The sequence below is a fragment of the Jatropha curcas genome, chromosome 2 (genome assembly GCF_041381405.1).
Source record: "Jatropha curcas cultivar XTBG-Jc1 chromosome 2, XTBG_Jcur_1.0, whole genome shotgun sequence".
Lineage (NCBI taxonomy): Eukaryota > Viridiplantae > Streptophyta > Magnoliopsida > Malpighiales > Euphorbiaceae > Jatropha > Jatropha curcas.
The window spans coordinates 15,258,195-15,276,885 of record NC_143152.1 but is presented as its reverse complement, the minus strand read 5'-3'; the positions used below and the strand labels follow the sequence as shown (position 1 = coordinate 15,276,885).

Genomic DNA, 18,691 nt, shown 5'->3' with positions numbered 1-18,691 from the left:
TCTTTGAAAAGAAAGCTTCTGGGAGATCAAAAACATCATTTATTGAGACAATTGATCCATTTACGATCCTTAATCTGAGGATCAGGTAATTTCCTTAACATTTTTATTCTTTTTACATATTTTTGTGTTTTTCACATATTTTTGTGTTTTTTTTTTATATATTTTTGTGGTTTTAGTAATTTAAGCTTCTTTAAATTATAGTCTGTTTATATTTGGCCATTTTATATGTTCTTAAATTACATTTAAATTGTATTTTGTTCACGCACTGTTTATTACCATTCATCATACTGTTCATTACTATTCATTACTATTCATTATACTGTTCATTACTATTCATCATACTGTTCATCACTATTCATCACTATTCATCCGATTTCCAGAAATAATAAAAAAAATATAATAATAAAAATAATAAATTTTACACATAAATAAAGTTTAATTTCTTCAATAAATTTGAAAATGGCCAATTATGAACAGATCACAGTTTAATTAAGCTTAAAATACTAAAATGTGATTTTGTATATTTATTTGTGTGGATTTTATAATTTTTGGTTGAATGCAAAAGTGAAATTAAACTAAAAATAAAAAATTAAAATGTGATTTAGATATTAAATAACAATTATGTATGGCATTATTTTTATTGGTTTATGGATTTAATTTTTGATTCGATTTATATATATATATTTTTGGATCCGGTTTGTCACCCGCCTTGAACCATAAGGCAAGAGCGGGTCTTTTATTTATTTGATTTATTCTTCGGTTTGTTGCCCGCCTTGAACCATAAGGTAAGAGCGGGTCATTCGTTTATTTATTTTATTTAATATTTTTGACTCGGTTTGTCGCCCGCCTTGAACCATAAGGCAAGAGCGGGGCTTTTATTTATTTGGTTTAATTGCGTTGGTTTAATTGCTTTGATTTGAATAATTGTTATGTGATAATTATATTTGATTGGGACGATTAAATAATTTTCCAAATAGAAACTCGGTCCAATTTATTTGGGTTGGGGTTAAATAAATAAATAATTTGGCTTTTCTAACTAAAATAAATTAGAAATCATAGGTTAATAAAGGCCGGTTTTCCGGGTGTCGGCTTCCAACGGGCCAACGTACCCAATTCCCTTACCCAGAATAGCATTGGTGCGCCTGACCAGTCTTTTAATAATTTGGCCTTAAAACAAAATTAGGTTTAAAATGGAGTCATTTTTATAAAAACAGTCCCATTGCCTAAACAATGGGTGGCGGCTCAAAATTGTTTATAAGACCGATTTATCGGCACCACATCCAAATAAAAATATTTTATCAAAAAGGATGTTTTCGGGTCCTCTAGGGGGATTTTCGACGAAAACAATCCTGCAACAAATTAGAGAAATCCAGTTAATTACTCAGTCAAAGTATTGGGAGAATCAATGATGAGGACAAAAGAGTTACCTGAAAGTACTCTCGGACATTTGGAAGTCTGGTCCTCAACTGGGTGGAGAGATAGGAGGCATAATCGCTAGGCTCCAGATAATCATCGGCTGGGAAGCCACCATACTCCAACAACCTGTCCTCTGGAGTCATCCCGTCCAAGGTGCACATGTGGCGAGGAGGAGCAACAGGCACTCGCCTCTGGGCTGTGGCGGTACGGATCTTGAAGACCCTCTCTCCCAGATAGTACCGGTCCAGCTAGTAGCCCTGAAGTAAGACTCTGGACCGGGTAAGGGCCTCCGCTCGGACTCGAGGGGCATAAGTTGTCCAAGCATCTCCCTCCCATGGAGTCAGAAAGAGTTGCAAAACAGAGAAGTCAGCCAAATAAGCAGTAAAGGTAAGAAGGGAGATGATACTTAGAAGATTCTTTATACTTACATCAGCCAAAGCCCTGTCATTAAGGTACCGCCTCCAGTGGTGTGGATCCTCTGAAATGGAATTAGTATGATGTCGGTGCACCAGATATCGAGGAATCCGCCGAGCCTCAGCAAGGGTATCACTCTCAGGAGCCCCAGGGTAGATTCGATACTCATATGCCCAGACCTGTGATAAGTTTCAAAAAGTTGAGTGTAAATTTGGGTGATTGATAAATAAAGGAAGAAAATTCAGAAGGATAGGTATCTTACCTTGAGTGGGCGAAGGAACTGCCAGTTGGACTCACCACTACCCCTGGTCCATACATCCAGACCGTGGTAGAGATGAGCCAACGCAAGAGAAGCCCAGTCATAGGTGCCGACGAGGCTCAGGTCCTCCAGGCAAGCCAAAACAGCAGGATCTCCCTTATTCTGGGAGGTGCAGAGGAGCTGAGAAGATATGATGTAAATAATGAAGGAACTCGCTGCCTGGTCCCTCTCCTCTCTGGTGTAAGCAGGGGCCGCAGGCCTGACATCCGCAGGTAGCTCCCTCCAGGCCGCTAGTCTCGCTCGGATCCGCTCAGCCCAAAACTTATAAACAACCTCATATGAGACATAGCCCTGCGAGGTGTATCTGGTGCGTGTAGTAACACCAAGCAGGGTAGTAACAAGCTCAGCTCCCAAAGTAGCCGTCTGGTACCGGGAGTCCAAAGGAACAGCATCACCATCAAACCCAAGTCCAGTGATGGCAGTGAAATCGGCCGGGGTCAGCGTCATCTCTCCAGAGCCGAAAATAAAGGAATGCGTGCAGTCATTCCACTGCTCCATCAATGCATAGCGCATGGCAGGTGGGAACCGGGGCTGAGTCCGGCGAAGACCCGATGCATAATCACCAAATCCAACTGTGATAACTCTCGATTGCATCGGAGGGTCCAGCAAATCCCAGAAGGCAGAGGCGTCAGTAGAAGACCTACCAGCCCGGGCCTTACGTAGATCGACCTATGTAAGAGATTTATTTAAATAAAGGGTTAAGCTAATAGTTATTTATTTTTAATTGCAGGAAATAAAGCATTCTGGTTAGATATAGTTGCGTCACGCAAGTGTAGTGCTGCGCCACGTAGCTTATCAAGGAGCCGCGTCCCCTAGCTCACGGCTGCGTCACGGAACTGTTCCTCCAAAGAATAGTTGCGTGACGCATCTGTCGAAAGGCAGAGGGGAAAACTAACACTAATCTACCTGTTCCTGTGTTTTTCTATAAGTTAACAAGGTCTAAATAAGCCGGATTCAACATGGCATAACATTCCCAGACAACAAATAAGGTATCAAGATGCACAAAAAGGATCAAAATCAAAGTTCAAAACTAGACGGGTCTCGCAGCTTTGAACAGATGTGTCACGCAACTGTTCAAAAAAAGAACAGTCGCGTCACGCAACTCTCTCCTGCGTGACGCAACTGTCGACGAACAGACAGAACAGAGAACGCGATTATTCATTCAAAAAATACCCAAAATAAAATAGAAAAGCAAGAAATTCAAGCACGGTTCATCATGGCATAATCAAATGGAACAATTGCGAGCAAAATCAAGATTAATAACGACATTTTCAAGATCAAATCATCAAAAAAAAAAAAAGAGAAAGAGACACTTACCTCACTTTGGAAACCGCGCATCGCGTTGGTATCGTATCGGACCGAAAAATCGAAGCCCGGTGCCGGAAGAAACTGAAGAGGCCACGTACCGGAGGTAAGGGCGTTGTGGCTCACAGGAATCTGATCGCCCTCAAAGACAGGGATATCCGGGATCACACCCAGAGTCTCCATCTCGGGAGTGTAGGCAGAAGCAGGAATCTCAGGAACTTGGGCCATAGTAGCTAGAGTTCAGAGAGTTTTGCTTAAGTTGAAGTTTGAAAGTAAAAGTGAATAAGAATGAAAAGTAAAAGGTTATTTATAAAGAAAAAGGGTTAATGGGCCCAAGCTCATCAAGAACCCATCAAAGCCCAAGTTGGCTTATTTAGGCAATTTGGAGTCGGTGTGTGGCTCGTCTACTTCAATAATTCCATATACTCGCCACACAAGGGGCAAAATCATCAAATTTACCAAAACACCCTCAGGTAAATTTTCTTTCAACACTGCATCAGGAAGAGCATACCTGAAAATTTAAGACTAGGAAAATTTAACAAAATTTTTGCCAAAATTTTTTGCAATGAATAAATAAATAATAAAAATAATAAAATAATAGATAAATAAATAAAAATAAGATTTTCAAGGTTTGCTTAAAAGATAATATTTTTGGTCTCGGGATGGAATTCCAGATTGGGGGCAAAAATAAAATCTTTTGCCCTGATGCAAAATTTCAAATTTCAAAGTTTATGATTATTAATGCATGGGGGCATGTGATGCTCCAACATTTAACAAAAGCGAGATCTGTTTGTACACAAAAATTGCTCTTTTCTCTTGAAAATATTTTCAGGCCAACCGGTGATGATTTCTCGAAGTCGTTCGGTCCCACCAAACCCTCTAAAGCCGATCAGACTGAGCTGAGGAGGTGAACAACAAAGCCGATTAGACTGAGCTTTGTTGTTTGGATCCTTTTCCTGATTAGTGATGGTGTATTACGAAGCTGATCAGGAGTCAACTCCACCAAACCCTCTAAAGCCGATAAGACTAAGCTGAGGAGGTGAACAACAAAGCCGATCAGACTGAGCTTTACTGTTTGGATCCTTTTCCTGATTAGTGATGGTGTATTATGAAGCTGATCAGGAGTCAACTCCACCAAACCCTCTAAAGCCGATCAGACTGAGCTGAGGAGGTGAACAACAAAGCCGATCAGACTGAGCTTTGTTGTTTGGATCCTTTTCCTGATTAGTGATGGTGTATTACGAAGTTGATCAGGAGTCAACTCCACCAAACCCTCTAAAGCCGATCAGAATGAGCTGAGGAGGTGAACAACAAAGCCGATCAGACTGAGCTTTGTTGTTTGGATCCTTTTCCTGATTAGAGATGGTGTATTATGAAGCTGATCAGGAGTCAACTCCACCAAACCCTCTAAAGCCGATCAGACTGAGCTGAGGAGGTGAACAACAAAGCCGATCAGACTGAGCTTTGCTGTTTGGATCCTTTTCCTTATTAGTGATGGTGTATTACGAAGCTGATCAGGAGTCAACTCCACCAAACCCTCTAAAGCCGATCAGACTAAGCTGAGGAGGTGAACAACAAAACCGATCAGACTGAGCTTTGCTGTTTGGATCCCTTTCCTGATTAGTGATGGTGTATTACGAAGCTGATCAGGAGTCAACTCCACCAAACCCTCTAAAGCCGATCAGACTGAGCTGAGGAGGTGAACAATAAAGTCGATTAGACTGAGCTTTGCTGTTTGGATCCTTTTCCTGATTAGTGATGGTGTATTACGAAGCTGATCAGGAGTCAACTCAACCAAACCCTCTAAAGCCGATTAGACTGAGCTAAGGAGCTGAACAACAAAGCCGATCAGACTGAGCTTTGCTGTTTGGATCCTTTTCTTGATTAGTGATGGTGTATTACGAAGCTGATCAGGAGTCAACTCACCCAAAATCCTTCGAGCCAATCAGACCGAGCTTCAGAGGTGTCTTCAAAGCCAATCAGACCGAGCTTTGGAGATGATTACAGATCTGATGGGAGCCAACAAAGCCGATCAGACTGAGCTTTGGACGTGACTAGATGATCAAGACAACTACTTCATTCAACCCAAGATTGAAGGCGCGTCAATGAGCCACTTTAACATTAATTGTTTACGCGATTAATGATAAAGTGGGGGGGAAAACTGTTGACGCGTGTCTTTATGCCCTCGCTTGATCCGATGAGGATACGAGGATGTGGAATGAAAGGTTAATGCTATTTAGAAGTCTTTTAATCCAAGGATTTAAATTAAACCGATTTTAAGTTTCTGGTTGCGTCAGAGCTGCGTCATGCAGCTAGCAGGTGCGTGACTGCACTGTCAGTTGCGTCACACAGCTCGGATTTGTATGATGTCACCAAAAATGACGACATAACGGTTTTTTTTATTCTGTCTGAGCGACACGCGACACGTGGTTATGGTCCAGAAAGGAAGCTGCGTCACGCGTCTAACAGATCTGTCACGTAGCCGTAAGCTGAGTGACGCAGCTATCCTTTGCTGCCCTACTTCTATAAATTCATCTTTTTCTCTCATTTGAAGGGGCTTTTAGGGCTTTCCAAAAAACAAACCTTCGGCGATATTTTTCTCCAGAGACTCTTCTAAGTTCATTTGAAGAAAAATTGCCATTAGATATTAATTTAGATAAAAACAAAATCATAAAAAAGAAATAAATCAAGAGAGAGAAGAATAAGTGTTTGAATCCTTGGTGACAAAGCTTCTGGGAGACCTTAACTATCATTTTTTAAGGCATTTAAACCATTTACAATCCTCAATCTGAGGATTAGGTAACTCCTTTAACCTTTCCTTGTACTTTTATTTATTTTTGTGGTTTTAGTAGTTTAAACTTCTTTAGACTGTATTCTGTTCATCTTTGGTCATTTGAGGTTGTCTTAAAACATATTTGGATAAAAAATGATCTAAACGAACCATTTAAAAAATAAGCTTGGGCCAAAGCAGTTGCGTCACGCAACCAACGGATCCGTAACGGATCTGGAAGATGCGTGACGGAACTGTTCATATCCAAAATTTCATTTCTATATCCAGTGTTCTATTTTCCAAATTGTGGATCAAAAATAAGTTTCTAATGGATCTGGAGTTCAAGGGACAGTTCCGTCACCGAACTATTAGATCCGTCATGGAACTAGAAGATCTGTGACGCAGCTGTTCTAAGACTCCAGAAATAATTTTTGTTTTTTTTTTTAAAATAATAAATTTTGCACAAAAGAAAGTTTAATTTATCCAATAAATCCAAAGATGTCCAATTATGAACAGATTGCAATTTAATTAAGTTTAGAGTACTAAAATGTAATTTTGCATATTTACTTGTATGAATTTTACAATTTTAGGTTGAATGAAAAATGAAATTAAATTTATGTGTTTGTTAGTAATTTGCATGTTTAGGATTGAATTAAAAAAATAAAATATGATTTAGGTGCTAAATAATAATTATGCATGATTTTGGTTTTTTTGGTTTTTGGGTTTTAATTTTGAATCGGGTAGAATGTATTTTAGGTTCAGTTTGTTGCCCACCTTGAACCATAAGGCAAGAGCGGGTCTTTTATTTATTCGATTTAATTGCTTTGGTTTGAATGATTATAAATGCGATAATTGGATTTGATTGGGGCGATTAAGTAATTTTCCATATAAAAACTCGGTCCGATTCATTTGGATTGGGTTTAAGTAAATAAATAATTTGGTTTTTCTAACTAAAATAAATTAGAAATCATAGGTTAAAAGAGGCCGATTTTTCAGGGCGTCGGCTTCCAATGGGTCGGCGTACCCAATTCCCTTACCCAGAATCGCATTGGTGCGCCTAACCAGTGTTTTTTTTTTTTAATAATTTGGCATTAAATAAAATTGGGTTTAAAATGGAGTCACTTTTTTATAAAATGAAATTGAAAATGGTCTCATTGTCGAAATAATGAGTGGCGACTCAAAAAACGTTTATAAGACCGATTTATCGGCATCGTATCCAATAAAATGTTTTATCACCACTTTTCATAATAAGAGTACTTTCCATATCAAAATAAAATAAACAACATAAAAAAAATAATAACAAATCTAAAAAGGATGTTTTCGAGTCACCCGGGGTGTCGGTACGAAAACAGTACTGTTGGTTTGTCTCTTACACTTGAAAAGAGATAACATAGTTGAGGATCTCAAGATGAGTCTTGGGGAGTGGATGTAGGCGAGTTAGTGCCGAACCACTATAAATCACTGTGTTGATCTTTTTAATTTCTGAAGTTTTGCTTAATACTGCTTTACTTACACTTCTGTTTATATTTTAGAAATGCTAAAGTTGTTAATGAATTTGATGTTCTAACACTGAAATAAGTCTTATCTTCTCTGAACATTAGAACTCTGAAATTCTGATAAGTGAATATACCAAGTTCTAAACAGTTCTTCTATTTATACTATATTTCACTACTTGGATTTCTAATCAGTTTTCTAAACTTGATTAAAGCTTTGTGAGGCGGTTCTAATTTCTATAACTGTCTCTCACATAGTCTTATATAATTTTCTAAACTTTATGAGGAAGTTCTAAATACAATGGCTTTCCGTCATAAAGAAGTTCTAATATTGAATAAGACATTGTGAAGCAGTTCTTATTAATAGCTGCACTTTGCATAGTCTTTCTAATTTCTTATGAATAGAACATTGTGAGGAAGTTCTAATCCATAATTTATTCTCACAAGTTCTTTATTTTTCTGCTGCACTTAGAATTCTATATTTTGTTTTTAAATTCTAAAATATTTTTAGAAAACCCAATTCACCCCCCCTCTTGGGTTGTGCCATACATATACGAGACCCACACCAAACATACATCTTAAGAAAACTGACAGAAAGTGCTCAAAAGATTTAGAATTTCCAGCATAAACAAGTTTGTTCATAAACCTATAAGTGCAATGATAGTCAATTTCAAGCTATAATCCTATCATTTGGCAATCTCATCATTTAAAGTTCATTCAATCAATGAATTTAAGCATGTATTAGGATGAAACAAACACTTAGTAAAACAACAATATTTACATTACCAAAACATATCACAAAAGACAACAAAGAAAGAAAAAAAAAATTAAAAAAGTTCACCCATACCCTAAACTTTAAAACAAGCATTGTCCTCAATGCTAAATAATAAGCACAAAAAGATAAAACTAGGGAAACAGAATACTCCCCTGACAATAAATGAGGACATAATGCAAATCATCAACTCCTAGGTTGCAGAGGCTGGCGCCGAACGAACTCATGAAATTCCTATCGGAGATCATCAATTTTTGCTTCAACTCGTATTAGATGCTCCAGAAGCATCTAGTTGGTTACAATTGTGGTGGTAGTGATAGAGATATACTATTAACCATGCATATGTAATAGTATAGCTATGAATGATTTTCTATTGACAATTATTTCTTTGTATTTCATTGGAAATTTGCATTAAATAAATGTTATTAGCATATGAACAATAATTGTGATTAGTACATTTTGTATGTATTTAATTGGACCAAGTAGAGAATGGATGTTTAGTACTGACTGTTAAACATATTCTCTAGGACATTAGAAATAATGTTTATTGTTCTTAATCTTGATTTATTTTAATATGAGCAAACATTGATTGTCTTGTGCTTTGATTCATTAAAGGGTGAGTTTCATTATTGGAATAATATTCTCGGTGAATTGGGCAAAGATTTTTTGTGTTTGTGAAATATTAATTAATGATAGAATCCATGTCTCGGTTTAGAGATTGATGATGCACTTTAAGTAAGCTTATAAGGTTTCATTATGTAAACCCTGCAGGTGGATTTTGAATCCGACATATGAAATAAGTTGAGCGACAATCTTAAAGTTATATTGTGATTTAAATAAATTGTCAGTAAGTTATTTAAATGACAGCATCTGTAATCTTAACGTGGGGAACATTATTTTATTATGTTGTGGAATTGTAAAATAAATAAGGAGTTCAGTCATGAGTTTTTAGTGGAATAATTCATGATTAATTATAATAAGAATATGTTGGTCTACATAGGTTCTTATTATAATTAGTAGCCTGATTTATTTTATTCCTGCGGTCTCTGTAGTGCCCTAATTATTTGGAAAGTTAAGGGTGTATTAAATAATAGATAAATTATTTAGTTTTAAAATAATTGATAATTATTTTAATTAAATAATTTTTTATTTAATTTATTTTATATTAAAAATATCTTCCTATCGAAGAGAGATTTTTTAATATAAGATTGGAAAACTCTAAGGACAATAAAAAGAATACGCACGTTATTCTATTCTCTGCCACTCAGAGAGTTCCAAAAGAGAGATAATTAGGGATTACTGCAGAAGATCGTGGGTGACTCCAAGATCTCTGGAAAGAAGACCGGTGAGCGATTCTGCACTTCAAGAGGTCAGTTTATTGATTTGTTCAATAATGTTTTTAGTTTGCCTCATATGGTTTTGATGAGGGTTGTTTCTGCTTTATACCCGCTCCCATCAATTGGTATCAGAGCCATTCGAAACTGTATGATGGTGGCTATTTTGTCATGTTTCAATCGTGTATCTATAATCTGTTTTGATTGTTTGATTGGTACATGGTTACAAGAGAGCTTCAAGAGGTTTTGAAGGACAGTAGCACAAAAGTGCAGTATCTGGTACAACCCTTGTTTTTGAAACTGTGGTTTTTAATGGGCATTAATATAAAAAAAAAAAAGAAATAAAAAAAATATTTTGGGTTTTGTTTCGATGAACAGGAGAGGGGCAAGAAAAGACGAAAAAATAAAATTTTTTTTTGTTTTTGTTTTGAAGATCAGTAGAGGGGCAAAAAAAAAAAAAAAAAAAAAAGGGCTGAGGGGCAGCGGCGGCTAGGGCTTCTTCGTGAAGAAGAAGCTGCTGCTTGCTTCCGTCTGGTCCCTTAATTTTTTAAATTTTTTTTTTTATTTTTATTTTTTTTTTGACCTCTGATCTTTAAGTTTTTATTTTTTTGACCCTGAATCTTTCTGTTCATTATATTTTAACCCCTAGACTTTAATTTTTTAAATTTTGACCCAGAAAATATCAGTTATTCTGTTTTGGCCCCTTCGAGTTATTTAAATTATAAAGTGACCCTGATTGTTTCTGGTTTTATTAAAATTGCCTAGACTATTTTCAGTTTTTGCAATTTTGGCCCAATAGTTTCTGTTTTATGCAAAATGGTCCAAACAAGTTCTGAAATTTGCGAAATGGCCCAGATTTTTTCTGTTTTTGCAAGATAAACCCAGAATTTTTTTTTTTTTTTTTGCATAAATAGACCAGAACACTAAATTTTTAACATTTTCAACCAAAAATGTTAATTTTATTTGCAAAATTGTCTTAAAAATATATTATTTTGCTATTTTGATTATAATTAATTTATTTTAATTATATGCATTAATTTGTGAGTGGTTTTTTATTACTTTCTAGTTGTAATTATTTGCATTTCTTCCCCATCGGAAGATGTCATGTTTTAATATAATTACTGAACTAGTCTAATTTGTCTGTATTGATTTAACTCTCCATCTGAGTAAATTAATTAGTGACATGAATCAGATGTAATATTTTCTCACACATTAATGTTAATTTAAGAGGCATGTTATCTCCCATCGAGTAGTATGTGCCGGTCTTATCTAATTATAATATGCAAAACATGTGATTGGTTGAATTCTCCCATCGAGGTTGCTATTCATGAGTGTTGTGAATGTGTATTTTTTTTTTCTTTTGAATTGTGATATCAATGTTGTATATTTGCAATTTTGATTTATTCAATGTTTATTATTGATATGCTATTTTTGTTTAATGCATGATATAGAAATGGCATCATTCAGTCCCCTTGCAAACATCTTAACCCAAAACAAACTTGAGGGTCCAAACTATGTTGACTGAAGAGGAATTTGGACATTTTGCTTACTGCTGAGGAGTATAAGTTTGTGCTTATTGAAGTTTGTCCTGAAAAACCCGGTGAGGGTGCCTCTGAGGAGGTCACCAGAGCTTACCAGAAATGGGTTAAAGCTGATGAGATGGCGCGATGTTACATTTTGGCTTCTGTGTCAAATGTTTTGCAACATCAGCATCAGAAGATGGACACAGCTTTTGACATGCTCGAAAATCTCAAGGAGATGTTTGGAGATCAAACTAGTGCAGCAAGGCAAAATGCATTGAGGGAGATTCTTACTTCCAAAATGGAGGAGGGAACTCCAGTTAGAACTCATGTCTTAAAGATGATGAGTCTTCTGAATGACATGGAGGTTCTTGGTGCTGAGGTTGACAATGCTACATAGATAGAAATGATCTTGAACACTTTGCCAGCCAGTTTTCAGCAGTTTCGTTTGAACTATAACATGAATAAGATGGATTTCACTCTGTCTAAGTTGCTGAATGAGCTGGTGGCTGCTGAGACCATCATTAAGCAAGGAGCTGCACCTGTTGTGCTTAATGTTGAGCGAGGTTCTTCTTCTGCCCAGAACAAGGGTAAGAAGAAGAAAAATGTTCACAGGGCTAAGCCTAAAACAAGTGGTGCATCTACTAGTGCAAGTGTTGCTGTGAAAAAGCCTAAGGGTAAGTGTTTTCACTGCAAGCAACCTGGGCACTGGAAGTCACAATGTCCAACATGGTTAGCCAAGAAGAAGCAAGGTATGTCTCTATTTTATATGCTGATAGTTGAAACCTGTTTAGCGGTGTTGACTACACTCCAATGGTGTGTAGATTCTGGAGCCACTAATCATGTCTGCAATTCATTGCAGGGGTTTCAGGTAACTCGTCAGCTAAATAAAGGAGATGTAAGCATTTTTCTGGGAGATGGCACAGAAGTTGCAGTTCTAGCTATAGGAAATGTTTCTTTGAATTTTGAGAATAATAGAACATTGTTTTTGAAGGATGTTTTATATGTACCTTCAATTAGAAGGAATTTAATTTCAGTTTCTAGTTTGAGCAAGAATGGATATTCAGTTTGTTTTAATGAATTTTATGATGATTTTGTCGTTATTAAATTTAGAAAACAAATGATATGTTCTGCCTCAATGATTGATGATCTTTTTATTCTCAAAGTTTCACCTGAATTGCAAATTCCTAATTCTGAAGTTAATAACTTTGATGTCATTGTTCCATTGAAAAGAAAACGTCCTATTGAATTTAGTCATACCTATTTGTGGCATTTAAGGCTTGGTCATATTAATTTAGATAGGATTTCTAGGTTGGTCAAGGATGGACCATTGAGTTCATTGAAAGTGGAGGCACTACCAACCTGTGAATCTTGTTTAGAAGGTAAAATGACTAAGAGGCCTTTTCCTATAAAGGGTAATAGAACTAATGATGTACTTGAATTAATTCATTCTGATTTGTGTGGTCCAATGAGTGTCCAAGATAGGGGTGGTTTTGAGTATTTTGTGACTTTCACAGATGATTACTCAAGATATGGATACATTTACCTGTTGCGCCGTAAGTCTGAATGCTTTGAGAAATTCAAAGAGTTCAAGGCAGAAACGGAGAAACGACATGGAAAATATATCAAGTCGTTACGGTCTGACCGTGGTGGCGAATACCTCTCTAGGGAATTCATTACTTATTTATCAGAACAAGGAATTACTTCACAGTTGTCTGCACCTGGTATGCCACAACAGAATGGTGTAGCAGAAAGAAGAAATAGGACGCTTATGGAAATGGTTAGATCAATGATGAGTTATTCAGATTTGCCCATTTCGTTTTAGGGGTATGCCATAGAAACAGCAGCATATATTCTAAATTTGGTTCCATCTAAATCAGTACCCAAAACTCCTACAGAACTGTGGACTGGGCGAAAGCCAAGTCTAAGACATGTTCGGATGTGGGGTTGTCCAGCCCATGTGCTGAAAGGGAAAGCAGATAAGTTGGAATCAAAAACAGACTTATGCTTCTTTATTGGATATCCTAGAGGAACGAAAGGTGGTTTATTTTATAGTTCTCAAGATAAAACGGTCATTGTTAGCACCAATGCACACTATCTTGAGGAAGACTATATTAAAAACCATATTCCCAAAAGTCAATCAGCCTTGTATGAATTGAGAGGAGAAAATATACCAACTAGAACCTTTCCATTAGAACAACAACCTAAACCATCAATGGTTGGAGCTGACATTCCATTGCCTAGTCGTAGTGGAAGAAATGTTAGTCGACCAGTAAATCAACATCAGCCTGAATATTCGGTACCTAACATTTCACTACCACCTGAAAGTAGTGGGAGTTATGTAGAAACTGAAGTGGCAGCTGTTGATCCAAATATACAGGAGCACAATGTTAGGGCTTCTAACATTTCATTGCCTCCTGGTGATGACAGACATGTTGAAGTTCCAGAACATGATCAAGATGTAGTCCCACCAGTCATGGACTTGCCGGCTTTACAGCCACAGCAAGATGAAGGTGTGATTGCAGAACCTGTAGTACTTCGTCGTAGTGGGAGAATTAGACGACCACCGGTTCGATATACACTTTTGGGAGAAGCTTTTGATAGAATCCCTGAAGAAGTGAATATTGAACCTGTCTGTTACGATGAAGCACTACAAGATAAAGATGCTGATAAGTGGCTTGTAGCTATGAAATCTGAGATGGAGTCCATGTACTCTAATCAAGTCTGGGCACTTGTAGAACCACCTGAAGGGGTTAAACCCATCGGATGCAAGTGGATCTATAAGAAAAAGAGGGGTATAGACGGTAAAGTGCAAACTTATAAGGCAAGGCTTGTTGCGAAAGGGTTTACTCAGAAAGAAGGGATCGATTATGAGGAAACTTTTTCACCGGTAGCCATGCTAAAGTCTATTAGAACTCTTCTATCCATTGCAGCTCATTATGATTATGAGATTTGGCAAATGGATGTCAAGACAGCTTTCCTAAATGGAAGTCTTGATGAATGCATCTATATGAAGCAACCAGAAGGTTTCATAAACAATGGACAAGAAAATTTGCTTTGCAAATTGAATAGGTCCATTTATGGGCTTAAACAAGCATCTAGGTCATGGAATACTTGTTTTGACCAGGCGATTAAAAGTTTTGGCTTTGATCAGTGTCATGATGAGTCTTGTGTGTATAAGAAATGGAATGGTAATAAGGTTGTTTTTCTAGTACTATATGTGGATGATATTCTGCTTATAGGGAATTGTGTAGGTATGTTGAATTCTGTCAAAGATTGGCTATCCCAACGTTTTGATATGAAGGATTTGGGAGAGGCTGCTCATATTCTTGGGATTAAGCTTATGCGAGATCGCAAGAAAAGGATGATTGGCTTATCTCAAGCACTTTATATTGATACCATTCTTGCTCGTTTCAGCATGCAGGATTCCAAGAAGGGTTTTCTTCCCTTCAGACATGGAATCACTCTATCTAAGGACCAATGTCCTAAGACACTTGAGGAGATAGAGAACATGAAGGCAGTTCCATATGCTTCTGCAGTTGGAAGCCTTATGTATGCAATGTTATGTACCAGACTTGATATCTGTTTTGTTGTTGGCATGGTTAGCAGATTTCAATCTAATCCTAGGCCAGAACACTGGACTGCAGTCAAGCATATAATCAAGTACTTGAAAAGGACTAGGGATTATATGTTAGTTTATCAATCTGACGATCTTGTACCCATTGGGTATACAGATTCGGATTTTCAGACTGATAAGGACTCTCGGAAGTCAACCTCTGGTAATGTTTTTGTCTTGGGAGGTGGAGCCATAAGTTGGAGGAGTATTAAGCAAACTTGTGTTGCTGACTCCACCATGGAAGCTGAATATGTGGCAGCTTCTGAAGCTGCAAAGGAAGCTGTATGGCTTAGGAACTTCCTTATGGATCTAGGCGTAGTTTCTTAAGTGCAATTGCCTATTACACTTTATTGTGATAATAGTGGGGCAGTTGCAAACTCGAAGGAGCCACGGAGCCATAAAAGGGCAAAACACATTGAGAGGAAGTATCATTTGATACGAGACATAGTTCAAAGGGGAGATGTGGTAGTGACAAAGATTGCATCGGAAAACAACCTGGCAGATCCTTTTACAAAAAGCTTACCAGCAAAGACTTTTGACAGTCATGTAGAAGGAATGGGAGTTAAAGTTATAGATGCATGGTTATGAGTCTAAGTGGGAGATTGATAGAGATATACTATTAACCATGCATATGTAATAGTATAGCTATGAATGATTTTCTATTGACAATTATTTCTTTGTATTTCATTGGAAATTTGCATTAAATAAATGTTATTAGCATATGAACAATAATTGTGATTAGTACATTTTGTATGTATTTAATTGGACCAAGTAGAGAATGGATGTTTAGTACTGACTGTTAAACATATTCTCTAGGACATTAGAAATAATGTTTATTGTTCTTAATCTTGATTTATTTTAATATGAGCAAACATTGATTGTCTTGTGCTTTGATTCATTAAAGGGTGAGTTTCATTATTGGAATAATATTCTCGGTGAATTGGGCAAAGATTTTTTGTGTTTGTGAAATATTAATTAATGATAGAATCCATGTCTCGGTTTAGAGATTGATGATGCACTTTAAGTAAGCTTATAAGGTTTCATTATGTAAACCCTGCAGGTGGATTTTGAATCCGACATATGAAATAAGTTGAGCGACAATCTTAAAGTTATATTGTGATTTAAATAAATTGTCAGTAAGTTATTTAAATGACATCATCTGTAATCTTAACGTGGGGAACATTATTTTATTATGTTGTGGAATTGTAAAATAAATAAGGAGTTCAGTCATGAGTTTTTAGTGGAATAATTCATGATTAATTATAATAAGAATATGTTGGTCTACATAGGTTCTTATTATAATTAGTAGCCTGATTTATTTTATTCCTGCGGTCCCTGTAGTGCCCTAATTATTTGGAAAGTTAAGGGTGTATTAAATAATAGATAAATTATTTAGTTTTAAAATAATTGATAATTATTTTAATTAAATAATTTTTTATTTAATTTATTTTATATTAAAAATATCTTCCTATCGAAGAGAGATTTTTTAATATAAGATTGGAAAACCCTAAGGATAATAAAAAGAATACGCACGTTATTCTATTCTCTGCCACTCAGAGAGTTCCAAAAGAGAGATAGTTAGAGATTACTGCAGAAGATCGTGGGTGACTCCAAGATCTTTGGAAAGAAGACCGGTGAGCGATTCTGCACTTCAAGAGGTCAGTTTATTGATTTGTTCAATAATGTTTTTAGTTTGCCTCATATGGTTTTGATGAGGGTTGTTTCCGCTTTATACCCGCTCCCATCAGGCAGATGGCTCAGTGGATGTTCTTTCCATCTCATCAACAATGTCATCCTCATTTGTCTCCTCTTCCGCATCTTCTTAACTATCGTCACCTGCGCTTTTGCTCATTGTTACGAAAAATCGAATCAGCTGGAGCAACAAAAGTAAGGGCTCTCTACTTGTTTTTGACAGAATTCTTAGCTGTAGTAGCAGGAGTTTTTGCTTATTTTCGGGTAGGCTTCGATTTAGAAGTACCTGTTGTGTTCTTCCTTGGTGCCGTTACAAGCAATATCAAAAACAATTCTCAGGTTTGAGAATGGCACACTCACGAGTTGTGGAAACTCCAAACACACACAAGCATCTAACCAAATAAGTAAACAATTTTACATAAAAATTTTTCGAATTGCCTATATTAGAAAACAAAAATGATGAAATCAAAATCAGAGAAAAGTAAAATAACAAAATTGTGAAATGAGAGGAATAATTGCCTATTGTTGAAGAATGGCAAAGACTCGCAATGGTGATTCCAAGGAGGAGATAAGTTCGGTAACTGACTGATTGTCGAAAAAGGAAGGAACGACCGACAATAGACGATCGTTGACGAAACGCTAGTGATGATGAAACTGACCAGAGAGGACGTCGAGTTTCTGTTCCTTTCTTACGCAAGTTGATTTTTTTTAATTCAGATACCAAAATGGAATAATAGGATCAACATAAAAGATTGTAGTGGTGGCCGGTGCTAAGGAACAGTGCTGGTCAACGATTGAAGGTGAAGGGATGAAGGTCTTCATCGGTGTTTGTGTCATTGCGTCTCCTGTGAAAGAAGAGAAATGATAAGAGAAGAAAGGGAAACGTGGGGAATAGAAGAAGTAAAAAATTAGAAACAAAATTCTAACTAATTTTTCCAAAAGCTTAGTTTCATAGTGTGACTGTGAATATCTCTATCTCTTTTGCCCAAAAATTTGATAAAATTTTACAACGAATTAATATTTTCACAACCTGCTTGTGAAAATCTCTATCTCTTTTGCACAAAAATTCGATAAAATTTCCAAAACTAATTATTATTTTTTTTTTCATAAAGACATTGTGAAAGTCTCTGTCTCTGGGTTTCTTATAAGCGTTCCACTTGAAACTTTAAACCTCAAAACTTGATAGGAAAAATTAGAAAGACAAACAAAGCAAAAAAAAAAAAACTCCAAAATTGAAAACCAATAAACAGAAATATATACAAGTAGTTCTAGTTTATAGTCCTAGCTCGACTGTCCACTCCCTTTAGTCCACCAATGTTAATATTGTGATTTTCGAATTAAATCACTCCGCAATATAAGGCTTTAACTTGTGGCCATTCACCTTAAATGCTCACCTGACTTTAAATGCTTAATCTTAATAGCTCCAAAACTCGGGACTCCCGTTACCTCATACAGGCCTTGCCATCTTGATTGCAACTTACTAGAAAACAATCTCAACCTACTATTGTACAAAAGTATTTTCTGTCCTGGTGCAAACTCCTTCCTTGCAATATGCTTGTTGTGCCATTCCTTAGTCTTTTTCTTGCAAAGACTAGCATTCTCATATGCCCAATGACGAAATTCATCCAATTCATTAACCTCTAAGAAATGAGTCTTTCCTACACTATCCATATCAAAATTCAAAAATTTAGTAGCCCAATATGCTTTATGCTCTAGCTCAACTGGTAAATGACATGCTTTACCAAAAACCAATCTAAAAGGTGACATACCTATAGGTGTTTTATAAGCTGTCCTATACATCGAAAGAGCATCATCTAATTTGATAGCCTAATCCTTCCTAGAATTACTAACAGTCTTTTCCAAAATTCTTTTAAGTTCCCTATTAGATACTTCTACTTGGCCACTCGTTTGTGCATGATAAGGTGTAGCAACCTTATGCCAAAACTGTCATGACCCGAAACCATGGGCCGGACCAGCACTAGGGCCCAGGTAAGCATAAGGCCCCCGAGGCCAGTAGTAAGCTTGAACCACTAAAATTCA

The 18,691-nt window shown here is 36.6% G+C and overlaps 1 protein-coding gene and 1 pseudogene across 1 annotated transcript; one reads left to right on the top strand and one right to left on the bottom strand.

The window, feature by feature from the left end:
- The first annotated feature begins 14,854 nt into the window (after positions 1–14,854).
- LOC149498290 (secreted RxLR effector protein 161 pseudogene) lies at positions 14,855–15,547 on the top strand (annotated as a pseudogene).
- Positions 15,548–18,028: 2,481 nt separating this feature from the next.
- Positions 18,029–18,451, bottom strand: LOC149498289 (uncharacterized). Its single transcript, XM_089717286.1, has one exon. It carries the CDS (start codon positions 18,449–18,451, stop codon positions 18,029–18,031), a length of 423 nt encoding a protein of 140 aa, XP_089573412.1.
- Between the last annotated feature and the right edge of the window lie 240 nt (positions 18,452–18,691).